The 26,933-nt window shown below is 35.3% G+C and overlaps 1 protein-coding gene across 1 annotated transcript in view; it reads left to right on the plus strand.

Moving 5' to 3' along the window:
• Nucleotides 1-26,933, plus strand: part of CFAP47 (cilia and flagella associated protein 47) — a 421,952-nt gene that overhangs the window by 211,542 nt on the left and 183,477 nt on the right. The window contains exons 38-42 of the mRNA XM_072956043.1: nucleotides 2,361-2,511; nucleotides 5,647-5,735; nucleotides 15,940-16,026; nucleotides 24,539-24,609; nucleotides 25,910-26,055. Coding sequence (XP_072812144.1) covers nucleotides 2,361-2,511; nucleotides 5,647-5,735; nucleotides 15,940-16,026; nucleotides 24,539-24,609; nucleotides 25,910-26,055 — 544 coding nt within the window. The remainder of the gene's footprint in view (nucleotides 1-2,360; nucleotides 2,512-5,646; nucleotides 5,736-15,939; nucleotides 16,027-24,538; nucleotides 24,610-25,909; nucleotides 26,056-26,933) is intronic.

The raw sequence follows: 26,933 nt of genomic DNA on the forward strand, positions 1-26,933 counted from the left end.
TCTGATATCCTTTGGACTATATCACACTCTCCATTATGTGCTCTCATACCCCTTCATAGCACATACAGAATTTATAATTTTCGCATTTATTTTGTGATGATATAATTAATGCCTGCCATGTCCTATAAAATGTAAGCTCCAAGAGATCAGGAATAGTGGGGTTTATTTTTAATAATTACTATATCTCAAAAACGTAAAACAATGTCTGGAACATTGTAAGTTCTCTGTAAATATCAATTGAATGAATGAATGAATGAATGGCTTTATCTAATAATGAATTTTAGAATATCTAGAAAAATCTTAAATCACTCACAGGTATCTTAACACATAATTTGAGCATATGCACCCAGAAAAAGATCCCAAAGTCAAATATTTTTGTTCTCAATTAAATTTAAGCCTATGAGCTTTTCATAATAGCCAAGAAAATGTCCTTTTGTGCAAGTTGAGGGGATTAATAATACTATATCTGAATAAAATTGTGAAGGAAAAGCCAGGCTGGGCTAACAAGAAAAGCCAGGCTGGGCTAACAAGATAACTCACAAATCTAAGTATTGGAATACTGATCTGAGTTCTGCTGGACTAACTTGGAAGTCTAAGTTAATTAGTGTTGGTTTGCTGATCATGTTTTTTGCTAGCCAGCTGGATTTTCAAAGAGACATATCTGGCTTTGGAATGTTGGTTTGCTGCCTCCCTGCCTCCACTTTTGTGATATAGATGCTGCTATAGCTGTTCCATGCCTATTAGCCGAATACCCCAAGCTTGTACTTTACCCTATCAAACCTCATTCGCACGTCTTGGAGGTGCTCAGAGCTTCTGAGCAGAAGCCCCTCTGAGCCTGCTGGCGTAATACATCTGAGTACTCCAACCCTCCTAATGGTGCTTGTTTCTTGGTTGACCTGTCGTTTCTGTAACAAAATCATCCCCACTCCTGCTAGATGTGAACTTTAATTTTCCCTAAAAACAATTTTGAGAAGATTTCAATTAATTTTTAAAGTCCTTCATTCACTTTATGCTGCTTGCTAAACTCACCTATTCAACAGAAATTCCTCACAGGTTCTGGGGAAGTTAAGCCAAAGTTTAATGCCGAGAGAATCTATTTCCATCTCCATTCCTGAATGTGTGTGTCCTAAGGGAAGGCAGTGGGTGATAGTTTGTACAAAGTTAACTGTGGTAATGATGTATGAGTCTAACTATGGTAAAAGCCAGAGAAAAAGCAAAGGTAAAAATGTCCCCAAGGTTTAACACCCACAGCTGTGGCAAGGCAAGGCAAGGCTGAAAGATTCAGCCAGTAAAGAAAAATTGAGCCCATTTTTCATTTGGAGAATTCATGACTTACATAAACAGTGAAAGTGAAAGTTACCAAAGGGCCCAGATTCCTGTATCCCTTATGCAGAGTGACACCAAAACAAGAGAAGCCAGATGACTGCATCATGCATACTAGGATACCTGTTGCTTATAATCAATTTCATGCTTCAACTAAGCAGTTTTGTAGACAGTAACTCTACCCTGAAGGGAGCTAGGTGGCAAGCCTCAGGCCTCATCAGAATCTAGGAGGCAATGAGAAACTGTCTGCTGATAGCCTCTCAGGGAAGATAGAGGGGCAAGTGATAAATGTTCTTGGAGCAGTGCTTCAGGAAACTCCATGCTTTGTGTTATGAGAGGATCACAGAGCTTTCTGCCAAGACTTACATTCACCACAGTTAAGCTTTGTGTCTGTGGTATCTGTTGTTATGCACGGTTGCCAGGGTGCCATGATTTAGTCATTCCCCTAGAAACTGAGAAGTGAAATCTCCAACTCATAGATTCTTAACCATTTTACTATATTTTACACTAGAAAGTTGAAAATTAAAGGAGATGGATGAGTTTTCCTTATTCTTTTAATTAAGTATATCTTTCAAATAAAAGTCATGCAACTTATACCATTATTTTGATTTGAGGTTTGAATTTTATTTTCACCCAGTTATAAGTATTTTTTCTTAATTCCTACTTTCTCATTTTTTTTCCCTCCATGTGCTGTGACTAAGAATGTGCCTAATCAGTAGCACAGAATGTCCTATGAAACTCACACAAAAATACATGTATGATTTCCTGTGGCTAGCTGTTAGAAAACCCAGTGTTTGGTAGATTATACATACATTTGGAATTTAACTTTCGGTTTTACAGACTGGTTCAAGATGTTTGGACTGATAACAGTAACTCAATTGTAGCCTTCCTAAAATCTGCAGCAATCTTTAATTTTATTGTGGAACTGAGTATATTAACAGAGGGTGGGACCTGAACACATGGTCGGCACTGAATAGTGGCTTGTTAGTTGTCTTTTTCTCAATACAATATTTTCTCTTTTGTCTTTTATTAAATAGAAACCAAACTACCATCACTCTGAAATTTACCAGTCACTTCCTCCATCCTGCTGAAGCGTCACTGCTGTTAATTTCCAAACAGAAGGATGGAATAGGAGGTACTACGATGACTTTTGCCCTCAAGGGTGAAGTCGTCAGTTTTAAAGCCATTGTAAGTAAATTATACTGATTTTATATGTTTTTGTGTCTCTTCTCAAGCCATGGAGTGTCCCAAGCACAGCTCTTCTTCCAAGTTTTATCTTTTGGCAGCTCTTGTTCTTTGAGATTGTGTGTGTTTACAGACACAGATGTGCACATACTTACATTGCACAGTATTTGGCTTCTGTAGCTCTGATATTCTTACTTTGATATTCTTTCTTTGGAAGTAAGTCTCCAATTTTATAATAGAAGTTGAAGGACTTGTATTTACTTTATTTTTTAAAATTTTAATACAATTTTACAGGTTATTTTCCATTTATAGTTATTACAAAGTATTGGCTCTGTTCCCCATGTTGTACTGTACATCCTTGAGCCTGTCTTACACCCAACAGTTTGTACCTCCCCCCACACCTATGTTGTTCCTCCCCACCTCCCCACTGGGAACCACTAGTTTGTTCCCTGTATCTGTAAATCTGCATCTTTTTTTGTTATATTCATTAGTTTGTTGTGTTTTTCTGATTTCGCATATGAGTAATATCATATAGTATTTGTCTTTCTCTGTCTGACTTATTTCACTTAGCATAATGCCCTTCAAATCCATCCATGTTGCTTCAGATGGCAAAATTTCCTTCTTTTTATTGCTAAGTACATATTGTATATTGTGTGTGTGTGTGTGTGTGTGTGTATGCGCATGTATATATATGTATACATGCGCACACACCCCATATCTTTATTCATTCATCCATCAATGGACACTTAGGTTGTTTCCATATCTTGGCTATTGTAAATAATGCTGCAGTGAACATGCGGGTGCGTATATCTTTTTGAATTAGTGTTTTGAATTAGTGAATTACATACCCAGAAGTAAAACTGCTGGATCGTATGATAGTTCTATCTTTAGCTGTTTAAGGAAGCTCCATACTGTTTTCCATAGTGGCTGTACCAATTTACATTCCCACCAACAGTGTACAAGCGTTCCCTTTTCTCCACATCCTTGCCAACATTTGTTATTTGTGTTCTTTTTGATGATAGCCATTCTGATAGGTGTGAGGTGATATCATTGTGGTTTTGATTTGCATTTTCCCGATGATTAGCGATGTTAACCATCTTTTCACATGCCTGTAGTCATCTGCATTTTTATGGTGATTTTTTGTTTATTTTTTTATTGACGTTAACATCAGTTTACAACATTATATCAGTTTCACGTGTACAACCTTATAGTTCTTCTACTGTATACCCTAGAGTGTCCTTACCACCAAAAGTTTACTTTCTATCCATCACCATACAGTTGATCACCTTTACACTTTTTGCCTGTCCCCCCTTAACCCCAACTCCCCCACCCCCATAACTACTGCTCTATTCTCTATATCTGTATGTTTATTTTTATATTCCAAATATGAGTGAAATCATGTAACTGTATTTGTCTTTCTCTGTCTAACTTACTTCACTTAGAGTAATACCCTCTAGATCCCTTCCATGTTGTCACAAATGCCAAGATTTCATTCTTTCGTAATGGCTGAGTAATATTTCATTACACACACACACACACACACACACACACACACATCTTCTTTATCCATTCCTCCATCGATAGACACCCAGGCCAGCTCCATATCCTGGCTGCTGTGAATAATGCTGCTGTGAACATTGGGGTGCATGCATCTCTTCGAATTAGTGCCTTCATATTCTTCGGAAAAATACCCAGAAGTGGGTGTAGTCATCTGCATTTTGAAAGGATTTGTATTGACTATTAAGGTCGGCTTTTCAGGATTACATTTGTGCCTTTTATCAAGGAGTCATTCACTATACTCATAACAATTTACATGCCTTTCTGCCATGGAGACTTGTGATTTAAGTTAAAGCAGTCCCTGAGCTATGTCTGTTTTCAGTTAAATTAAGATTTGGTGGTTTACACAGCCAAGAAAAACATTTCTCTTTTCTGACAGGAATATTCATCAGTTTACCTTGAGTGTCCTATGGAGCAAGTCTGTTATAAAGATAATGCTAAGACTGGCATTCAGTGAGAGGTGATGATGTTCCAGGCAGAGTTCTAAGTGTTAATATCTCAAAGGATGGGAGAGAAGGATTTTTAAATCTCTATAAAATGGTTGTGATATTGCTGTGATTGCCATTAGTTTGTCTAAATATTATTTTCTACTGTGGGTGTATGATAAAGAAGTAAATTTATGTTGCCAGATTTCCATATGGATTATAAAGAATTGTAAGTGTGCGGTGGCCTGAGTGGGAAGTATGAAGAGTGACTTTAGTAAAGGCCAGTTGTGTGAGGAGAGCATTAAGACACTCACATGGACAGAATGGCTTATTAGATAAGGATACAGAGCGGGCATTTGATTGTACTGAGATGTGTATTGTGATCTTCTAATTTCCTCCTGAACAATGAACCTTACACTTCCCAACCCTGTCACATAAATTCTCTGAAACAAACCATTGCTTTGCCGCATGTGTCTAAGCCACATGCATGGTGTTAGCCTGTCATGAACATGGCTCTTGAGCAGAAAAGCTGACACCTGAAGCTCATGTGGTCTCTGTTTACTTTTTGGTCTTAGACACCAGGAAGGTATATTGGATAATATTGGAGAAATAGGTAAGGACATGATTAGTCTAAAATAGCAGAATTCCTGGAATCTTTTCCTTTGTGGAAATCTTTTGGGAAATTTGAGTTGTAGTTTCATATTTTTACAGTAAAAATATGTCAGTGCAGCCACCACATTATAAACACAGGCATGCCACAGTCACATACACTTAAACTCAGGTATGTGCCACACCCATACACACCTGCCTCTTCCTTATGTCATGTTTATTAGGTATATAGATGATTAATTAATTTGCACATGTAAAGTCATGTTCAGTCATTAACAAAATGAATTTTAAGGAAGTTAACTTGGGAGACACTATTGTGACAAATCATTCAGTTGTTAGCACAGGATTATGGATCAGTGATGAGGTAAAATCTATTTTTATTCTTTCCCACCCGGATTTTAGCAATGCAATGTTAATATAAATTAATGTTACTGTAATATTTAAATAGACAGTTTTTTAGGAACTTTAAGTTTATATTTCATAATTCAGGATATTCTTTTTTATTATTAGCATGTAATATGTTTTATTTATTTATTTTTTACCTTAGGCTGTTATAAAATGTGGATCCCCATGTTATAAATGGGAAGAAATCACTGTGAATGTTGAAAACCCCTTCCACGCTGCTGGAGACTTCAGGTAAGTTATTGTTTTGATGTAAATTTATTGCAGTTAGCATGTCCAGTCTTAAGTATGTAATTTTCTTCAACCTGAACTATTTTGAGGAGAAATTTTATGTATTTACATTGCTATAAATTTATAAGCCTCAGCCGATAAAATAGAACAAATAATGAAGGTAAATCAGTTTTCCTTGAAATCCTATTTGATCTCTACAAAGTTAAGGTCAATCATGTCAAATTTGTGAATTTTGATTTAACAGAGACAGAATTGACTCCCACACTTCTATCCACCAGATCAGTAATTCTCAAATTCCTTTATAGCAGCATGTGATTCTTTCATGCTGTATAATACTTTTTTCACATGTTGTATGATTTGGTTTGCTAGTATTTTGTTGAAGGTTTTGCATTTATAACCAAAAGATTTATTAATGTAATTTTCTGGTGATGTCTCTGTCTTGTTTTTGTTTGTTTGTTTTGTTTTGTTTGTATCATTAATACTACACTCAGAGAAAAATTTCAGAAATTGTCCTTTCCATACTATTTTTGGGGAGAGTCTGTGAATAAATAGTATTAATACTTCCAAATGTTTCATAGAATTCACAACTGAAGCCATTCAGGTCTGAACTTTGTTTTGTGGGAAATTTATTTTATTATTAATTCCATCTCTTTACTTGTTATAGCCTAATCAGGTTTTCAACTTCTTCTTGAATCAGTTTGATACTTTATGCGATTCTGAGAATTTTGCATTTCCTCTAAGTTATCTAAGTTGTTGGCAAAGAAGTTTTCATAGTATTCCCCTATAAACCATTTTACTTTTTCCTTCAGAGGCAGTAGTGATGGCCCCTCTTCCATCCTTTATTTTAGGAATTTGATTCTTCTCTCCTTTATTCTTGATCAATCTAAGATTTGTTAATTTTATTGACCTTTTCAAAGAACCTTCTTCTGGTGTCCTTAATATTTTCTATTGTTTTTATTTATCTTTTTTTAAAAAAATCTTTATTTGAGGTATAATTGATATGCCAAAAACTACACATTTAAAGTATACAATTTGATGACTTTGGACATATGCATGTACTGTGATACTGTCATCACAATCGAGGCAGTAAACATATCCATCACTTCCAAATGTTTCCTTGTATTCCTTTTTGTTTGTTTGTTTGTGGTAAGAATGCTTAACATGAGAATTGCCCTCTTTAACAGATGTTTCAGTGCACAATACCATGTTGTTAACTGTATGCACTATGTTGCATAGCACATCTCTAGTACTTAGTCATCTTGCATAAATAAAATGTTACACAACAACTCCAATTTCATCCTCTCTTCATCCCCTAGCAACCGTCATTCTGTTCTCTGCTTCATGAGTTTGACTATTTTAGATACCTCATATAAATAGAATCATACACTGTTTGTCCTTTTGAATGTGGCTTATTTCACTTAGTATAATGTGCCCAAGATTCATCCATGTTGTCACATGTTGCAGGATTTCCTTTTTTTTTTAAGACTGAATAATATTTTCATAATAGCCATCCTAAGAGGTGTGAGGTGATATAGCTTACTGTGGTTTTGATTTGTATTTCTCTGATAATTAGTTATGTTGAGCACCTTTTCATATACCTATTGGCCATCTGTGTATCTTCTTTGGAGAAAGGTCTGTTCAAGTCCTTTGCCCATTTCTAATTGGATTATTTATCATATTATTATTATCATCATTATATTATTGAATTGTTGGAGTTTCTTATAATATTTCAGCTTTTGTTGCCTGTGCTTTTGGTGTCCTATCCAAGAAGTTATTGCCAAGACCGTTGTCAAGAAGCTTTCCCCTTATGTTTTTCTTCCAGATTTACAGCTCTGGTCTTATATTTAATGATTTCATTTTTTGAATGCAGATATCCAGTTTTTCCAACATCTTTCAGTAAGGAGACTTCTTTCCCATTGTGTATCATTGGCATGCTTGTCAAAGATCAATTGACAGTGTACTTGGGGTTTATTTCTGGGCTATCATTGTTTTGTTTTTATTTTTGTTTTTGTTTTTGTCATATGTCTGTCTCTATGACAGTACCATTACTGTTTTAATTACTGTGGCTTTGTAATATATTTTGAAATCAAGAAATATGATGTCACCATCTTTGTTCTTCTTTCTCAAGATCACTTTGGGTATTCTGGGTCTTTCATGGTTCCATATGAATTTTAGAATTTTTTTTCCTATATTTGTGAAGAATGCATTGGGATTTTGATGGGGGTAGCACTGAATATGGAGATGGCTTTGTTTAGTATGGACATTTAAACAATATGAGTCTTCCAATTCCTGAACATAGAATGTTTTCCTTCTTTGTGACTTTTAATATTTCTTTCATTCTATGTTCTGTAGTTTTCAGTGTACGAATCTTTCACTTCCTTAGTTAAATTTTTTCCTCAGTACTTTATTCTTTTTGATGCTGTTGAAAATGAGATTTTTTTTTTAATTTTCCTTTTCAGATAGTTTGGAATTAGTCTATAGAAACACAACACTTTTAGTGCTGATTTTGTATCCTGCAACTTTACTGAATTTGTTTATTCTAACAATTTTCTTTTTTCTTTTTACTTATTGATGAAGTCTTTAGGGTTTTCTATAAATAAGGTTGTATCACCTGCAAACAGAGATGATTTTTCTTCTTCCTTTCTGATTTTGCTGCCTTTTATTTTTCTTGCACAAACGCTCTGGCCAGGACTTCCAGTACTATGTTGTATAGAAGTAATGAGGGTGGACATCTTTGTGTTCCTTTAAGATCGTAAAGGAAAAGCTTTCAGTTTTTTCACTATTGAGTATGAAGTTGGCTGTGGGTTTGTCATATGTGGCTTTTAAATGTTGAGGTACATTCCTTCTACATCTTTATTTTTCCCTTTATTTTTCTTCTTTTTACCATTTGACCCCCTTCACCCATTTCTTCCACCTACCTAATCCTCTGACTCTGACATTTACTAATCTGTTCTCCATATCTATGAGCTTGTTTAAAGATTCTACATATGAGAGAGATCCTGTGGTATTTGTCTTTCTCTGTGACTTACTTCACTTACATAATGCCCTTGAGATACATCCATGCTGTTGCAAATGGTAAGATTTCATTGTTGTTTTTATTATTGAGCAATATTTCATTATATATATATGTGTGTGTGTGTGTATATGTGTGTGTGTATATATATATATATATATATATGTATATGTATATCACAATTTCTTTATCCATTCATCTGTCAGTGGACTCCATTTAGGTTGTTTCCATATCTTGACAATTATAAATAATGCTGCAGTTAACATAGAGATGAATGTATCTTTTATTTATTTTTGGGAGGGAGGGTGCATGTATCTTTTAAGAGTTAGTGTTTTTGTATTTTTCAGATAAATACCCAGAAGTGGAATTGCTGAATCATATGGTAGTTCTATGTTTAGTTGTTATAGAACCCTCCAAACTATTTTTCCATAGTGGCTGCACCAATTTACATTCCCACCAGCAGTGCACAAATGTTCCCTATTCTCCTTATCCTCACTAACGCTTATTGTTTCTTCTCTTTTCGATGATAGCCATTTTAACAAGTATAAGATATATCTCATTGTGGTTTTGATTTGCATTTGTCTCATGATTCATGATGTTAAGCATCTTTTCATGTGCCTGTTAGCCATGTGTATGTCTTCTCTGGAAAATGTGTATTCAGATCTTCTGTCTTTTTTTTTTAAATCAGATTATTTGTTTGTTTGTTCTGCTGTTGAGTTGTATGAGTTTTTTTTTTTTCTTTCATACTTTGGATATTAGCCCCTTATCAGATATTTGATTTGCAAATATTTTCTACCATTCAGTAAGTTGCCTTTATATTTTCTTGATGATTTCCTTTGCTGTGCAAAAGCTTTTTAGTTCGATGTAGTCCCACTTACTTAGTTTTGCTTTTGTTGCTGTTGCTTTTGCTTTTGGTGTCAAATGCAAAATATCATCACTAAGACCTATGGCAAGGAGTTTACCTAAGCCTGTGTTTTATTCTAGGAGTTTAATGGTTTCAGGTCTTATGTTCAAGTCTGTAGTTCATTTTAAATTACTTTTTGTGGATGGTGTAAAATACACATGTATTTTTGTGGCTGTCCAGTTTTCCCAGCACCACTTACTGAAGAGATTGTCCTTACTCCATTGTATATTCTTGGCTCCTTTGTTGTAAATTAATTGCCCAAATATGTGTGGATTTATTTCTAGGCTCTCTATTCTGTTCCATTGATGTATGTGTCTGTTTTTATGCCAATACCATACTATTTTAATTATTACAGCTTTCTAATGTTTGAAATCGGAAAGTGTGATAGTTACAGTTGTGTTCACCCATTTCATTTTTCAAATGATTTTTCTTTTCCTTTCTCTTTTGCTTCTCTTTCTGTTAATTCCATGACACATATGTTGGTACATTCAATTGTGTACCATAAATTTATGTGATGGTTTATATTTCATTATTCAGTTTTTCTCTCTGCTCTTCAGACTTCACAGTCCCTATCAATTTTGAAGTTTATTACTTTTTTTCCCTGCTAATTCAAATCTCTTGTTGAGCCCCTGTAGTGATTTTTTACTATCTGTTATTGTAGTTTCCAAATCCACAATTTCCATTTGGTTCTTCTACTCATTTCAGTCTCTTTTTTTTTTTTTTTTTTGATATTCTCTGTTTGATGTTCCACTGTCACCATGTCTTCCTTTACCTCTTTATTCATAGTTTCCTTAGTTTTTGAAGCCATTTTTAGTGGTTTTTGATTTAGTGTTCTGTTGAATATGGTAGCTGGTCACTCTAACAGTCAGTTTTTCTTGCATGCCTCTTTTATTGTTTCTTTGCTTGTTCACAATTTTTATGTTGGAAACTGGACATTTTTGAAAAAATATTGAGTTCTGGTCCTGTCTCCCATAGGATTGTTAATATTGTTTGATTGTGTAATTTTTTTACTGACTAGCTGGCTTATTTTAGTGATGTCTACTCCCTCCTCGCCACATAAAACACACACAAACACACACACACAGTGTGAAGCTTCTGTTGGTGCTTCTGTGGAATACAACCTTAGGTATGCCCACATTCATTCAGGGATAACAGTGATTTTGTTAGCGATTTCTTTGACTGTCTCTTTCTCTGTCCACACCCAGCTATTAAATTCCCCTAATTCCAATTCTATGGAAGGCATAAATTGCTTCTCAAATCAATTCAATCAAATCCAGCTCCTTTGAAATAACAGTTCCTTCAGTCAGTGTTTGAGATTTATTCTGACCCCAGGAGGGCTCCTCCCAGCTGTCTCTTTCCCCAGTTTTCTCCAGCAAACTAGCAATGCTACAGTTTAGCCTGTATCTTCAGTTTACCAGTCTCCTCCCAATTGCCTTTCACCACACTGCTCTATTTTTCAGAGGACCCTTTGGCTTAATCTTCACATGTTACTGAAAATGGAATCAGTTCCTTTGTGAAGAGATAAAGAGCTGTATGTTTTAAGGCCAGCTTCTCCCTCTAGGCAGAATCTCCGAGCCATGTCTCTTGGTGGAAGTAGGGACAGTGGTACACTTTTCTTGGAGTAACACCCCACATTAGGCGCTGAATGCTACATGGAATGGGGAATGATAGCTTCATGTCTTCCTGGATTGCTTCTTACAGCATGCAACCACAACTTTATAAACCAGGGCAAAGGCAATTTCACACCCATGTAGAGCCTGTGATCCATGATTGGGTCCTCAGCCGAAGAAGGGAGCCCCTCAGCCCCTCTCAGCTTCTTTTGCCCAAAACTTAGCTTCAGTAACACATACTGAGGACAGGAAAGAAAATGTTGCTGTCATACATCTCTGAAAAAGATAATTCTCCAGCTGGGAGCTAGGAGAGGAATGAGCCCTGTATTCTTAGCTGTACTGGTCTAAAGTAGAGTTTCTGTCTTAACTGAGTGAAGGAGGAGGAGGAAGAGAGTGGTCTTGGTTCATACGCCACAGACTACACCTTTTCTTACTGAATTTAGTAAATATTATTGAATAGTTTTTTTTCCCCCATCTACTGTATGCCCTTAGGTTCATTTCCAGAGAGTTTAAATCATTTATTTTCATTCTTTTACTCATTTTTCTCAGAAGTAGTCCATGGAATTCTCATGCTGTCATGCTGAAACAGTGTTTATTTCAAGTTCTACTTTGTTATTTGTATAGCCACTCCAATTCTCATTTTGTTATTGTTTGCATGGTTTTTTTTATTCTTTTGTTCCCAGTTTATGTCTTTGCACCAATGTTTGTCTTTTTACTAATCTATTTTTATCCACTTCGTGGGTCTCTGCCTTTTGATTAGAATATTAATCCCTTTATAATTAATACCATTTTTGATACAAAAGGGTTTATGTCTGCCATTTGATACTTGTTTTCTATGAGTCTTATGTCTTTGTTTGACTATTTCTTCATTACTGCTTGATTTTGTTTTAAGTATTTATTTTTAGTGTGCCTTTTAAAATTTTTGTTTATTTTACTGTATGTTTTCACATTTTTTTCCTTAGTAGTTATCCTGAAGATTATAATTAGCATTCTAATTTCTAAAAATCCAGCTCAAATTGATACCAATTTAATTTCAATATAGTTCAGAAACTTTGCTTCAGTCTATCTCCTTTTCCTAGCTCCTTGTTAGTGCTATTATGGTTATACCCATTACATCTTTATACAGTATAAGCTAATAAAACTGTTTTATATTTATTATCTCACACTGTTTTATTTTAAATCAGAAAGGAGAACAAAAGTGTTGCAAATAAAATACATTTATAGCTTATTTGTTTTATGTATTTACCTGTGTAGTTAACTTTGTGGTTTTTATTTCATCACGTGGCTTAGAGTTCACCTCTAGTGTTGTTTTGTTTTAATCTGAGGAAATTCCACTACTATTTCTTGTAGGGCAGGTCTGTTAGCAGTGAATTCTTTCAGTTTTTATTTATTTGACAATACCTTAATTTCTCCTTAATTTTCGAAGGACAGTTTTGCTGTATATAGTATTCTTTATTGGCTGTCTTCTTTCAGCACACTGTATACATCATCCCATTGCATTCTGTTCTTTAGAGTATAGGTGGGAATTCAATTGTTAATCTTATTGAGAAGCAACAACAGTGTTGAGTCAACTTTGTCCTGCTTCTTACTGTGTCTTGGCCTTTCAACATCTTGACTCTTGTTGTCTAGTTATGGAATCACCTTCAGTTTATCCTATGTAGAATTTTTTGTGCTTCTTAGATGTATAAATTAATATTTTTCATCAAATTAGGCAGGTTTTCATCATTTATTTCTTCACATTTTCTGTCTGCCTCTTTCTTTCTCTCCTGTCTTTTCAGGATTCTGATTAAGCTTATGTTTGTCTGTTTGATAGTGTTTTACTGTTCTCTGAGGCTCTGTTAATTTTTTCTTTATTGTTTTATCTTTCCTTCTTTACAATTAATCATTTCGCTTGACATATCTTCAAGTGCACTCATCCTTTTGCCACCTCAGACCTGCAGTTGAGTCCCTCTAGTGCTTTTTTATTTCATGTATTGTACTTTTTAAGTCCAGAATTTATAACTAGTTCTTTTGTTTAATTTCTCTTTATTGATGTTCTTTATTTGGTGATACATAATTGTCTCCGGTAAGTGAGAAAGTTGGGGTTGACAAGTAGGGTTGAAGATCTTTGATATATTTTGGGAATCTCCTAAGCTATTGCAACTCTGCCTTTGGGCACCTTGTCCCCCCATCTTCCTTTTATCTTTTGGTAGGCTCTTGTTTGATCCAGTTGCTGTAACAGCCTTAGGCACAATTGCTACTGATTGTTTTCAACAGACATCTTGGGGATAGGTGTTTTCCTTTGAGTCATTTTGATTAAGGACAACAGCTTGCAAATTAAGCTCTTCTAGAAAGCCTTGAGATGGGTTAAATAGTATCAGTGATCATGGATGGGACTCTTTTGAAGAGCTCCAGTCTCAGTCTGTTCCCTCCTGTGGCTGCAAGCTGAGAATTTTTTTTTAACAAGTACCTTGGTTGCAAGGCTGCTAGTTTTCAAGGCTACTGCAGAGTTATGAAGAAGAGGAGGGGAGTTACAACAGAAAAGTTACAAGGCCACAGACTCTACTGTTCTTACCGAGGTTTGGCAGCTCTTCTTAAATAAACACTATTCAGATTGTTCCAAACCTTTCTTTAGTTAACTAGGGTTCTGAAAAAGTTAATTTGGACAAATTCTTCCAGTGTTTTTGTTGCTTTTATACAGGAGTGATTATATGGTGGTTCTAAGCCATTTCCTGCCTTTCAGTTCCTGGTGGCTTGGTTTTATTATTTAAAATATGGGTTTTGTTGTAGATTAGACTCTTGCTTCTCAAAGTGTGATCCTTGAGTAGGCAAAATCAACATTGCCTGGGGGCTTATTGGAAAACCAGAACCCTCCAATCCAGTTGCATAAGAACCTGCATTTAACAACATCTCCAGAGTATTTGTTCTATAGTATTAGAGCAGTGCTGGTCTAAGTCAAGATTGCTCAATGTTTAATCCATAGACAGGCTTTCTCAAAAACATTTGGAGAGCTTATTTTAAATGGAACCCATGCCAGACTTTACTCAGTCAGAATTCATGCAAATAGAAACTTAGGAATCTGCATTTTGAACAAACGCTCCAGATAATAATAATACACACTGAAGTGTGAGAACCACTGATTTAGAAACTACAGTAATTAAACAGGATCTTTTCCCATTTTAATGGCAGTTTATATTTCATTGTTACAGTTAATATATTTTTTTAAAAGCATGTTTATTGTAATTAAGCAGGGACTTTTCAAACAGAAGTGTGTGGAATGCTATTTCATTTCAAAATGGTACATGTATAGTATATGAAAAATCTAATATATATTTTATTGGTTTAGTCTTTTTATTTGTGTGTCAAATTGTATTATCCTTGTGATTGGTTTTGAGCCAGAACAAATTATCTCCCAAATAAATTGCCCAGTGATTCACCATGGATTTATAGAAATATAAAGAAACATTATAAATGTTTTCTGCCTCATAATTATATGAAATTTAAATGAGAATTTAGTGCATGACTTAAAATTTAAATTACTCTCTATAGAGGAATTCTTTCTACATTTGTTTAACTGTAACTTTACAATGATATAAGCAAATCTCTTAGTTTGATACACAGCTTACGTTGTTCATAGTTTACATTTTATTACAGTTAATTTTGTCTGTTTAAAACTTTTTAGTATTTAATAGTTATAAAATTCCTTACAACCCTTATAAGAAAGCATCAGAAATATCAAGTTAAAAGAAAAGGACAAAAACTGATGTTAGCATTCAGACATGGGGATATACAAACGTGTTGCATTTTACTTTGTGTGTGTATATTTGTGAATATGTGTGCTCTAAGACTAAAACATTTCATTAATTTTATTACTGATCTGTTTTTCATTGTAAAGCCAGTATTGTGAGATCTTCATATTATCGTTGCAGAGTAAAATAGATTTCTTTTGACAAACCAAGTTTGGATAAATCTGTGCTTAACAATATTATATAGATTTTGTACACTTCTGCAGGAGGAATTAGATATTCCTGACATAACTCTTCATGGCCTCTTTCACCTACTGCTATAGCATCATTTCCACACTGTCCTCCACTATATTGTGGGTAACCTAAAACAGAGAGGATAATATACTCATGTTTGTATTTCCGGTACCTAGTCCCACACCTAACACATAATGGAGTCTCTATAAATGTTTCTTGAATGAATGAGCATTATTATGTAGGAAAGACTGAATTTCTGTATGATTCCAAATAATGGCATAATTATTAATGAGTTAATTTAACTGGATGCCCGCATCTCATGTCTACTACTAAAAGAAACATTTCTCTTTTCTGGAAATAGAAATTATTAAATGTGTATAGCTCTGATAATGTATTAAGATCAATGTGTAATTTCCTATTTTTTTCTGGAATATAATTTGGGTGGTCATTTATGCTCTAAAGTTCCTTGTCATGAGAATTCATTGTTGCTTTTCTATATAAAAATATCATTTTTTACCTATTTCCATCAAAGATCTTTTCTTTGTAACATATATTTTAAATTGCCAAATGAGAAAACACAGAGTTTTTGAACTATAATTTATTCTGATTCTAATTATAGTTTATAAATGATTGAAAATAATTTAAAAGAAGAATGTTTTGTGGTCATCTGAATTTTGTTACAGTAAAATTCAAAATAATCTTTTTTTCCCATTTATTTTAGAGTCATTTTGGTGGAATCCTCAACACTTAACTCTTTGCCATCCCAATTAACTGAAACTGGACAATTTGTTGACCACATGAACGATGGGTAAATGACTATATATTTTATACTCATAATTATCTGAGGAAAAATTCTGAGAAATTAGCATTCACATAAACTTGTTATATAATTAACAGTGATTTTCATCTATTGAAATATTTAATTTATATGTATAATTTATATTATTCACAACTTTATTCTCTATGTGTTACTAGGCTTATTTTCATGAAAATTGAATACATATGCACTTGATTAAATACAGTGATTCTCATTATTCATGGTAGATATGTTCTCTAAAATTGCCACAAACATTTGATTAGTGAATACTGAACCATTACCTGAGAAGAAATATGTATGATTACATAGATTATAATAGTAAATCCTAAAAGCAACGCATCCTGGTAGATTCTACTTTCTTTACACGGAGAAAATGAAGTTCAGAAGTGTTAAATCACTTGGCTGAGGCAGTCCCACTCACAGATGCCAGACAAGGGTTTTAAACCCTGTCCTGGCCCCAGAGCTAGAGTATCTTATACTTCTGAACTGCCCCCTACTGTCTCCATCTTCTGCTCATCTCTGCAGGAAAACTGAAAGAGAAAGGCCCAGTGTCACCTTGTTTAACCTCAGCTGGGAACTTATGTGACCAGCCACTGGAACTTTCCACCCCTCTGCACATGCCCACAAATAATTGTGAAAGCGCCATGGGTATTGATTTTGGGGTTACAAATCAATTTTCGTAAGGAGGTGAATTTGCAAATACTGAGTTGGTGGATGATGAGGATTGACTATGTAAGCTTATTTGACCCATGTTATGAGGTCTGTATTTAGTTTAGAAAGGAACTTTGACTTCTGAATAGAGAAGCAGAATTTTTTAAAAGTTCAATTGCTTGATATGTCTCATCTGGTTTAAACTGTAGAATAGCTATTTAAAGTGAAATAGAATAAAACAAGGTTACAAAGGTTGAAGAAAGTCTGGCAGGAAGAAAATACCAAAGAAATGCTTGTATATGTTGACCATTACTACTGTGTTGTTAGTTTATTTTATGCCATTGTCTCTGTGTAATACTTGACAGCATCAGTGTCATCCTTTTAGATGCAAAAACATTCCAAGAAGCAAGAGTTTGGCAATGCTGATACTATAGAAATTCCAATGTTAAAGACATCAGAACCATTAAAGTGGTTGTTCAGATCTTGCTAAGATTGAAATGAATATAGTTTATTTTCCAAAAGTGTATTATATTTAAGCCAGTTGTTTTAGAAGATTATAAACATTGCATTTATTAGAAGATCTTTGATTTCTTCATTGGTTTTTCTGTGAGAACAATTGTTAAAGGAGAAAACGTTTTTGTCTGACTGAATTTGTTTCATTGAATGCTAATTTCATTCTTAACTAAGGCATTCAAAGTCTTCCTTTCACATTTTGCTTTAATGAACAATAAAGTGTGAATTAATACATTGTGCTATAAGGCACCATTATAGATACCATAGAAATAGAGTATTTTAGGCATTTCATCTTAATTTCTTTGTAGTATGAAATGCTAGTATTGCTTTAAAAAAAAACCTTCAGTAAACAGTTCACCTGTACTTTTTTTTTTTTTTCCAATCCCTTGCTTCTTGATCAAGAAGTTGCTTTGTGGTCCCAGATTCTGCCTGAATGGCTTTGAAAATTTTCTTCACATTATTTACGAATAATTTATAGTATCACATATTAAACGAGAGTTAGATCTCAAAGAAATGCTGTAGGTATCCATGAGCACAAGTAACTCAAAGTTGGATCCTTTAATTGAGCAGCCCAATTGATTCTACTTTCATAATTTGGAATGCAATATAAAAATTCTGGATCCCAAATTTTAGCATGGTTTTTATTCATACACTATTCTGGAGTGGTTTTGATTATACTCAAAATTCCAGAATTATTGAAGCCATAGACTCTCACATTGCAGGTAAAGATGCCTTTTTATGTTATGCATCTCAAATCAAAAACAAAATAGAATGAACAAGTATGAAAGCACTTATAATTTAATTTTGGGAAGGAAGGAAACTTTGGAAATATACAAAATAACTCCCAGTGCAGCATGAAGCATCGCTTAAGAAGTATGTCTGCCACAGTCTCAGACTTTACTGATCATTATTTCTTGTACGGTCTCTTCCCATCATATTCATAATACTATACTTTCTTAGTTCTTCTCTCAAACCTTCCAGTGAGAAAAGAAACATAAAGATGCAGTGATATTGAGTGTTGGGTCATGGGGAACATGATCCAGTATAGAGTGGTCATACTTTGGCAGATTAGCTCTCAAAGAATAACTCTGAGCCTTTAGTTTAAAGGAGTGAGGATTTACTCCATATACCTCTCCCAGATCAAAAGCAAGGGTGAGACTGACAAAGGCAAAAGCCACACAGTTCCTCTAGGAGAAGGGCTGGTTCTTGGTTTGTCCTTTGAGCACTGATGTGGGTTGAATACTGAGCCCCAGATTCATATGTTGAGTTAGGATAGTCTCAAGTTCGCCAAAAGGCTGCCTTTCTGACAGTTCTGAACAGGTTTATTAGAAGCATGACTGTGGCTCCTTCTTCTAGGGTCTTGACTCCTTGTTGTGTGACACCTCTAGGCTCCAATGCATGTAGCAGGCGCATCTCTATTCACCTTCAAGGGGCATCCAAAGTGTCCAGAACTCCAGCAATCACATCCATGTTATAGGCAGCAGAAAGGAGGGAGCAAAAGGATGAGTGTGCCCTTTGTCTATTAGGGAAGCTTCCCAGAAATACCATGTAGCACTTCTGTTTGTAGCCCACTCATCAAATCTTAATCAGATGAGTGAACCTAGCTTACAGGAAGATTGAAAAACTGCCCTTCTCCACATATACATTAAAATGACATGAGGGTTTTGTCCAGGAGGAGGGCATGGCCAGTGGTTACTGGGATAGGGAGCCGACAGTTCCACCATGAGAGGACATGAAAGGAAGTTTTACCTCCAGATAACACAGCGTTATCTCATATTCCATCAGTCTTGCTTCATCAGCATAATGAGGCCTTTTTATCTTTAAATATGTATGTCTTTATACACACACACACACACACACACACATATCTTAATAAAACAATACTTAGCAGTGTGACACATCCTGTTTCTCTTAAAGATCTCCTTACTGTTTGTCTTAAACAGATTTCCAGACAAATAAAGTTTAAGAACATGCTTTTTATTTTATTTTATTTTTTTAAGAAACATGCATTTTTTTCCTTTTTAAACTCTTTTTATTTTTTAACTTTTTTTTATTTAGTTATAGTCATTTTACAATGTTGTGTCAAATTCCAGTGTAGAGCACAATTTTTCAGTTATACATGAACATACATGTATTCATTGTCACAAATTTTTTTTTCGCTATGAGCTACCACAAGATCTTGTATATATTTCCCTGCATTTTAAATTGTGACTAGAATGGAAATCTGGTGCAGTACCTCTCTGATTAATTTTTGTATGTAAGACACCATATAATAAGCATTACATTGTCTGAGTAGAACCCTGGTCTAGTCTCTAAGTTTAATCATCAAGATAATATAAGAGAACAAGAAAATGTTTTTAAAAATCTCCATAAGCTAACTGGATTTTTTTTAAGCTTTTTCCAAATATCCTTTTTTCATCTTTTTAGAGACATGATAATATTGCACTTCCCCACTGATGTTGAAGTTAGACATGAACACATAACTTAATCGGCCAGTGGCATGTGAGACGTGCTCAGTGTTTTTTGTTGGTTTGTTTTTTGTTCTATTTAATGGAGGTACTGGGAACTGAACCCAAGACCTCATGCATGCTAAGCATGCACTCTGCCACTTAGCTATTACCCTCCCTTGCCAATATTTTTTTTCCCAAGTGGCAGCTTTAAGACCCAGTGAGCAATTTTTCTTGTCCCCTTTCCCTACCACAGTTATTAGAGAAGCACATATAGAAATGGAGGCCTCCTTCACCAAGGATCTCTGAGTGTATCCTCTCCACCTAGGATGGACATGTAGTGTGAACAGGAAATAAACTATTGTGTTTATCCACTGAGCTGTGGGGTTGTTACTGTTGCCTGACCTCGCATATACTAATGGATACTCCTCTTCAGAGTCACTTCAGTTAGTATCTCCCAAATAATAAATTATCCCTTCTCAAATGAGCCAAGTGCTGAAATTCTTTCAGGTGGCATAAAAAAGGATCACCTATTAAAAACTTTCAAACATCTCTATAAACTTGTCTTCTTAAGCAACAGATACATATAAAACAACACATTTGCAACCACATGGATGAGAAAACTTTATACTCATCATTCGTATTTTACTTTATGGGAACATGATCCACGTGCATAAGCAAGAGCAGTGAAGAAGTTTATATTCTAATTAAGTCCCATGGATTGTCAGAAGGGATCAGGACAGGAGACTGATTTTAGCCACACTGTAAGATTGAGTGATGGCTCAGCCGTGCTCAGAAATGAGCACTTTGTAAATAATTTCGTACAGTGATATGATTTGCTATTTTTTTCCAGCAATATCAAATTATTTATCATTGAATAAATTCTCACTAAGTGGCACCTTAAGCATTGTTCTTAGTACTGGAGAAATGTTGGGATAAATAAGTCACAGATCTGGCCCTCAAGTTGCCCACCATCAAGCTGAGAAGAAACAAAAATCTACACAAATGGAAATAATTATACAGGGCAGAATGCATTCAGTTGTATATGTTATCCATATATATATATGGATATAATATAATATATTCATATATATATATGTGCTCTGTGAGCTAACTGGCAAGGAATATCACTTTGTAGATATTATTGCGATATTCATGGAAGAGAAGATGTTGAAGAGGAAAAATTAGGTCCTAATAACTTTCTTCTACGCATACCGCATGTTCTCCTTTATCATATACAAACTGGGATCTGAAGTATGAGTACTATCTTGATGGCGGAATCTAGAGCAAGGGGAGGACTTTCCTACAAGTATAGAAAGAACATAGGAAGAGGGAATTGAGGCAGCATCGGAGGAGTGGAGGAGAGGCAGTTAAGGGGAAGTCTACGGCATATGCTTATAAATATGGACTATAGTGTCAGCATGGGAAAGTGTGAATTCAGGTTGAAAAGTTGTTGAAGTGTTTGTCATTCTGCTTTGTACTTCTTTCTTGTAGAGCTGCTTTGCATGGCCGACTGGATACTCTATGAACTTAGGGGTTTCATCATTCGTACTTGTTCCCAGAATAGCTTGGCTCAGAATAGCCACCCAAATCAAATAAGGCCCTGGTGGAGATATATTTCTGAGTCTTGATTCTTGCTTAAAAAACCAAAAAAGCTGGGTTCTGGAGAGCCATGATTTTAAAATATTTCTTTCTACTACACTGAATAATTAGTAACAATTAGAATTAAGCAAGTCTCTAAGGAAAGCAGACTGAATCAAAAGCCAGATGTGTGTACTAATAATCTGTCATGATCCTCTTGCTTTAGATTTAGGGTTTCATACCCGGTTTTAATGTCATCAGGCTCTTTGGCAGTCTGATTTGAAGCCTGTTCTATATCATAAAATAGTGTTTCATAAATACATAAAATAAGATGCAAGGATTAAGAGTGTCTTAATCTACTTAGGCTGCCATAACAAAATATCATAGAATGGGGAGCTTAAACAACAGAAATTTATTTCTCACAGTTCTGGAGCCTGGGAAATCCAAGATACCAGCAAGCTAGGTTTCATTCTGAGGCCTCTTCTTTTGGCTTACTGGCAGCAGCAGTCTCACTGTATGCTCACATGATCTTTTCTTTGTGAATGCAGAGAGAGGGTAAGATCACTGGTGTTTCTTTGTATAAGGACTCTAATTCTATCTAATCAGGGCCCCACCCTTATAACCTCATTTAACTTTAATTACCTTCCAATAAGCCCTGTCTCCAAACACAGCTATTTGGAGAGTTAAGTCTTCAGTATATGAGTTTAAGGGTGACAGTTCAGTCTATAGCATAGAGGAAATAAAAGTCTAGTAGATTATCAAAATATTTTAAAAATTGTAATATATTAAATTACTTCTTCATTAACACAGCACATAATAAAATCTATTGGTGGAGATAACTACTATACTTTGAAAGTAGTAGTGAAAGTAAATAATAGCTCAAGATATGTGCAAGAACTGAAATGTGCTATCAACATATCTGTTGATTGTTTGGTGACCAAACCGTAGTGTAGCTAATATTACTATGGTTTGGTTTAAATTGCTCTTAAGAGGTAGTGGAAATCAAGATTGGAATTTTTCCCCATTTAAATTCACAGATTCACTCTGTTCTTAGACCACAGGTTAGCACCCCTTGCTTTAGAGACTTCTCAACTGTTCATGGGCCAAAGTAGTACAAAAAGCAGCAAACATTCCAGTTTAACTGCCCTCCAGATGGCCAGGAGGCCCTTTTTTGACAAACTCCTGGACACATGGAGGATGGACTGAATCTAAAAATTGATCCTCTTATATTCCTTCCTATGATGTGTAAAAACTAGTGTTGAACCAGATAATTTGCTCTTTGGTTTGGATGCAGCCCTGAGTGCCAGCCCAGAAGTATGAAAGCTTATACTAAAGATCTTCCTTCCCTGTTGAAAAGGCTTGAGTAGGAGGAAGTCATTCTTGGGGCTGACTTATTCATGCCCTGAATAGAACCAGTTCAGTGTCATTTTGATTACATTGACATTTCAAGAGCTATGTGCTCCTATTACAGAGGAAAAAGAAATGTCCTCCCTTCACACCTTGTGAGTAGGTTCTACTCCCTGATTTTGGCCCATTACTAAGTTAGCAGAAAATATTCCATTGCTTGATCTGTGTTGTTTTGTATAATTTTCACCTCTTTTGATGCTGCTTCTTCCTTACGACCAAGGCTTTAAAATGCTCCCTCTGCCATAGCTTCAACAGTAATCAGTGAGCATCTAGGAAAATGATAGCAATGGATTGAGGGAGTAACAAAAAAGTAAATGCGTTGTTTTCTGTTCAGTTTTTAGGACATGCAGGATACTGGTTTTGTAATTAAGTTGGGTTTAACACCAAATTTCTAGACTCAAGAACTTTGATCAGGTAAAATAGAATTGTCCTGAGCCAGATTACTGTATTAAATTATTTTCTGGTGAAAAAAATCTGAATTAATCATCATAATCATTAGCTTTGTGAGCAAGTCAATAAAATTCTTAGGTCTGCAGTTTTTTTTTAATCTATCTTTAGCATAAATTGTGCATATAATTTTTCTGGGTTTGAGACTCTCTTTTGAGGATGAGGCAACTCTGATTTGTTCAGAAGGCACTTTCATTAGCTGTTCTCCAACAAAACAGGTAAAGAAAAGAAAAAGGAGATGAAGCCTAAATTGCTCTGCTGTTCTCTTCACTATGAAAAAAAAAATTGACTAAAGGGCTAGTAATTGCAAGTATTGAGCCAAATGAGATGTGGAGATTATCTGAGGATTTTAATCAGCTCTTCTACCCAGAGCTCCATTATCAAAGAGATGGCATCAGAGTCGTATATTGAGAAATAAGCATTCTTTTTTGTTCTTTCCACCCTTTGTATAATCTCCCTTATAAATGCTGAAATATCCATCTACTATGTCTATTATAGCCTTCAAGTATCTATCCAATGCTCAAATTACATAAAATATTAGAAGTTCTTTTTAAATGGGGGGCTATTACTTGAAGTGCTAATCAGAGTGCCTGGAGTAGAAGTAAAGTAAAATAATGACAAGATGTGGTAAATAACCTTATTATTAATGTAGTGTAAAGAAAAGATAGTGTTTGGAGGAAAGGAATGTATATGGTTGGAAGAGCATTACTTAGAAATAGTGTAGTTTTACAGTATCATATTCAGACAGAGCAGCTGGCAAGGTGAGAAAATATGGAGTTTTTATATTCTCAGAAAAAAATCAAACAATATCTTAGAGCCCAGATACTAATTGATAGCAAAATAATAATGAATACTAAGAGGAGCAATTTGGACAAAATTGATGGGTCCTGGAAGATGTGGAACCTTTCAAGGGAGGCACTTGCTTCAGGCTGTGATCTGCTAATTAATTTTCAGAGCTGCAGGAAGAGATTAAACAGCTGCCCAAGTCTCCTTCTGCCTTTACACTAAAGAAGCCAGTATGGAAACATTAAGCTTAGAGAAAAGACTTTCTCAAGAAATAAAGTTCTAAAACCATTTTTGGAGAGACTACCTATGTCGTCCTCAGTTGAGACCACCTACTTTCGAGTCTTGGGATTTGGGGTTTTATTATTTTGGTTAGTATTGTCAAATGTTTACTTCTTTACAGTATTTGAAAGTAAAAATGAATTGTGTTTACCAAATTTTTTAAAAAGCAATGGTGAAAATATGGATGATTGTTAGTTTCCTTTTTCTTATTTTTAAAATTTCTAACATGATATAAACATAAAAATGGTATCTGAAATACATCTGTGGTCTTTGCATATCATAGTGTAGATAGCCATAATTTTTAGTAATCTGTAAGATTGAATTAAGATAAGAGTATTGTTTTTGGGTTTTGTTTGTATTGTTGATGTTGGTTTTCTATCTACTTATGACAGTGGTGCTGTGAGTAGCGGTGAATGTGACGTTGCTGAAGGCTCTTTCCATGCCCCAAATGCCTTAAAAACCTGTGAGTGCCTCAAATAAAAGCTAATTTATTTGTTTTCATGTCTTATTCTTATGTATAGAGCATCATATGAAATGAAATATTCAGTAGTTAGTAGTGATGACCAGAGACAGAACAGCAGGCTCTGGGGATTGCTGGCCCATTGGCAGGCTGAGGTGTTGATCCTCAGCCTTTTCTGTTCATGACCCTTTGGAAAACTGTCCACATCTTGCCTTTCACTGCTAAATCTTAGCTTCCTCACCTGCACAGTGAATGTATTTCAATAAATGACCTTTATGTTTCTTTCAGCTTATTCTGAACTGGTTCAACCTATTTAGGTGACAGGTATCACCATGTTTAAAATTTTAAGGAGAACACAGATTTACGTTGTTTTTTGAAATAACTCTAGATTTAGAAAATATAGATAGAATGGTGGATAGGAAAGTAGATACAGAGATGTTCTGGTTATCTCTAGCTACAGAAAAAACACCCCAAGTGTAGTGGCATTAAACAAAATGTATTATAATTATTATCTCTCACACTGAGCGGCTGACTGGCCTCAGCTCAGTGACTCTTGTTCAATGTCTTTCATGCAGTGCAGTCAGACTGAGGGTGGGGCTCTTGGCCTGGACACTTACCTGGGGCCTCTCTAGATGGCCTAGGCTTCTTCACAGGAAGGCAACGTGGTTCTAAAAGCAAGTGAACTAAGAAGGAGAGATGATTAGAAAGAAGTTGTGTTACATTTTCTGCTCTAGGATCAGCAGTCACACTGCTTGATTTTGCTCCATTCCAACATATTTATTCCTTGGGATAAAATCACTAAGACTGGCCCACAGTATCCCCACATTCAAGGCAGTCTTGAGGAATTTGTGAATGTATTTAAAAAACCAATAGAGAGAAAGAAAGATAGATAGATAGATATACACAGTCTTTTATTTCCAGTTTAAGTTGTCTGTTACATCTGTGATTTGTATAGTCACTTAGTTTACAAAAAAAGTTGAAGATTCTAGGATGACCTCTTTGCTATATATATGTATATAATATATATCCAGGCTCATTTTAAGTACTAGTGAAGTTCCCTTTGTTTATTAAAGAATCTTTTATAAAGGGTCATAATTATGCATTTTCATTATATCAGGCTTGGGCGGGGTCACCCATACTTTCATTAACAAATGAGTGCATCATCTTGTAATTGTTTGTGCTAGTGCTTTGAGCACTTTTTAAATTCATCCTCAAACTTTAATCACTGAATGAAACAGCTGCTTTGTTTGAACAGCACTTAATGAAATGATACGTCAACAAGCCCTCATTTATGTTTTGACAGCGATTAAGTCCCATTTCATCAAAGAGTTCTTCTGCTCTACACACACTCTTCACCTGGGACCAAAAGGGACTTCCAACCTGGAGCTCTTCTTTCTTCCCTTTGACATGCACATGCGCTACTGTGTCATCATCCTCAGCAACAAGAAGGTGAGCACAGAGCTGTGTTGTCTGCTTTCATCACGGGCTGACACTTTAATGGAATAACCAGTACAGGCAAATTGAAGGCAGCTGAAGACTCTAGAAATGTAGATGGCAGTTTCACTCCTCTAGTTGCTAAACAAAGAGCTTATCCTCAAGAATAAGCAGAGTTACACTGTTTGCAGGTTAATTTTAGAATGGCTGGGTAAGGAAGTCCCATGGGAGCAGAGTGGGGGTGTGCCTACCCAACTGTGCCCCGTCTGTATTAGTTATCTCTGGTTGTGTAACAAGTCACATTTTCCATGGATCAGAGATCCAGACATGACCTAGACCGGTCCTCTGTCTAAGGCCTGTCAAGTCTTCAGTCAAGGGATTGGCCCATGCTGGGCTCTCCTTGGAAGTCGCTGCTTCAAAATTCTCTTAGGTTGTTGGGAGAATTAATTTCCTGGCTCTGGGATCCATGCATCTTGCTTCTTTAAAACCAGCAAAGGAGAGAGACAGAGAGAGGGAGAGGGAGAAAGGGAGAAAGGAAGATGGGAGAGGGGGAAGAGAGAGAGAGGGAAACAAAGAAGAGAGTCTATAGAGGAAAAGTTTTTTGGTATAAGCCTTTTCCAGAAAGATACTGCCATGTGTTGACCTGAGGAGGGAATTTATTACCCAGGAGATAGCCTCAAATATGTAAGTTTTATATCAGTTATGTACTATATTGAATGCATATGCAGTGAAATAATGGTAATTGGAAAGAGATATTTTATTGACCTGTTGTCTATAGGATCATTTACACATGAGAAATAGTCTAGCCTGTTAACTATGTAAAGAACAGTTTAATTTTACACTGAATTACCACTTAAGAGGGAAAAATATGCTATTTTATAGTGATTCTACAT

The sequence above is a fragment of the Vicugna pacos genome, chromosome X (genome assembly GCF_048564905.1).
Source record: "Vicugna pacos chromosome X, VicPac4, whole genome shotgun sequence".
Taxonomy (NCBI): Eukaryota; Metazoa; Chordata; class Mammalia; order Artiodactyla; family Camelidae; genus Vicugna; species Vicugna pacos.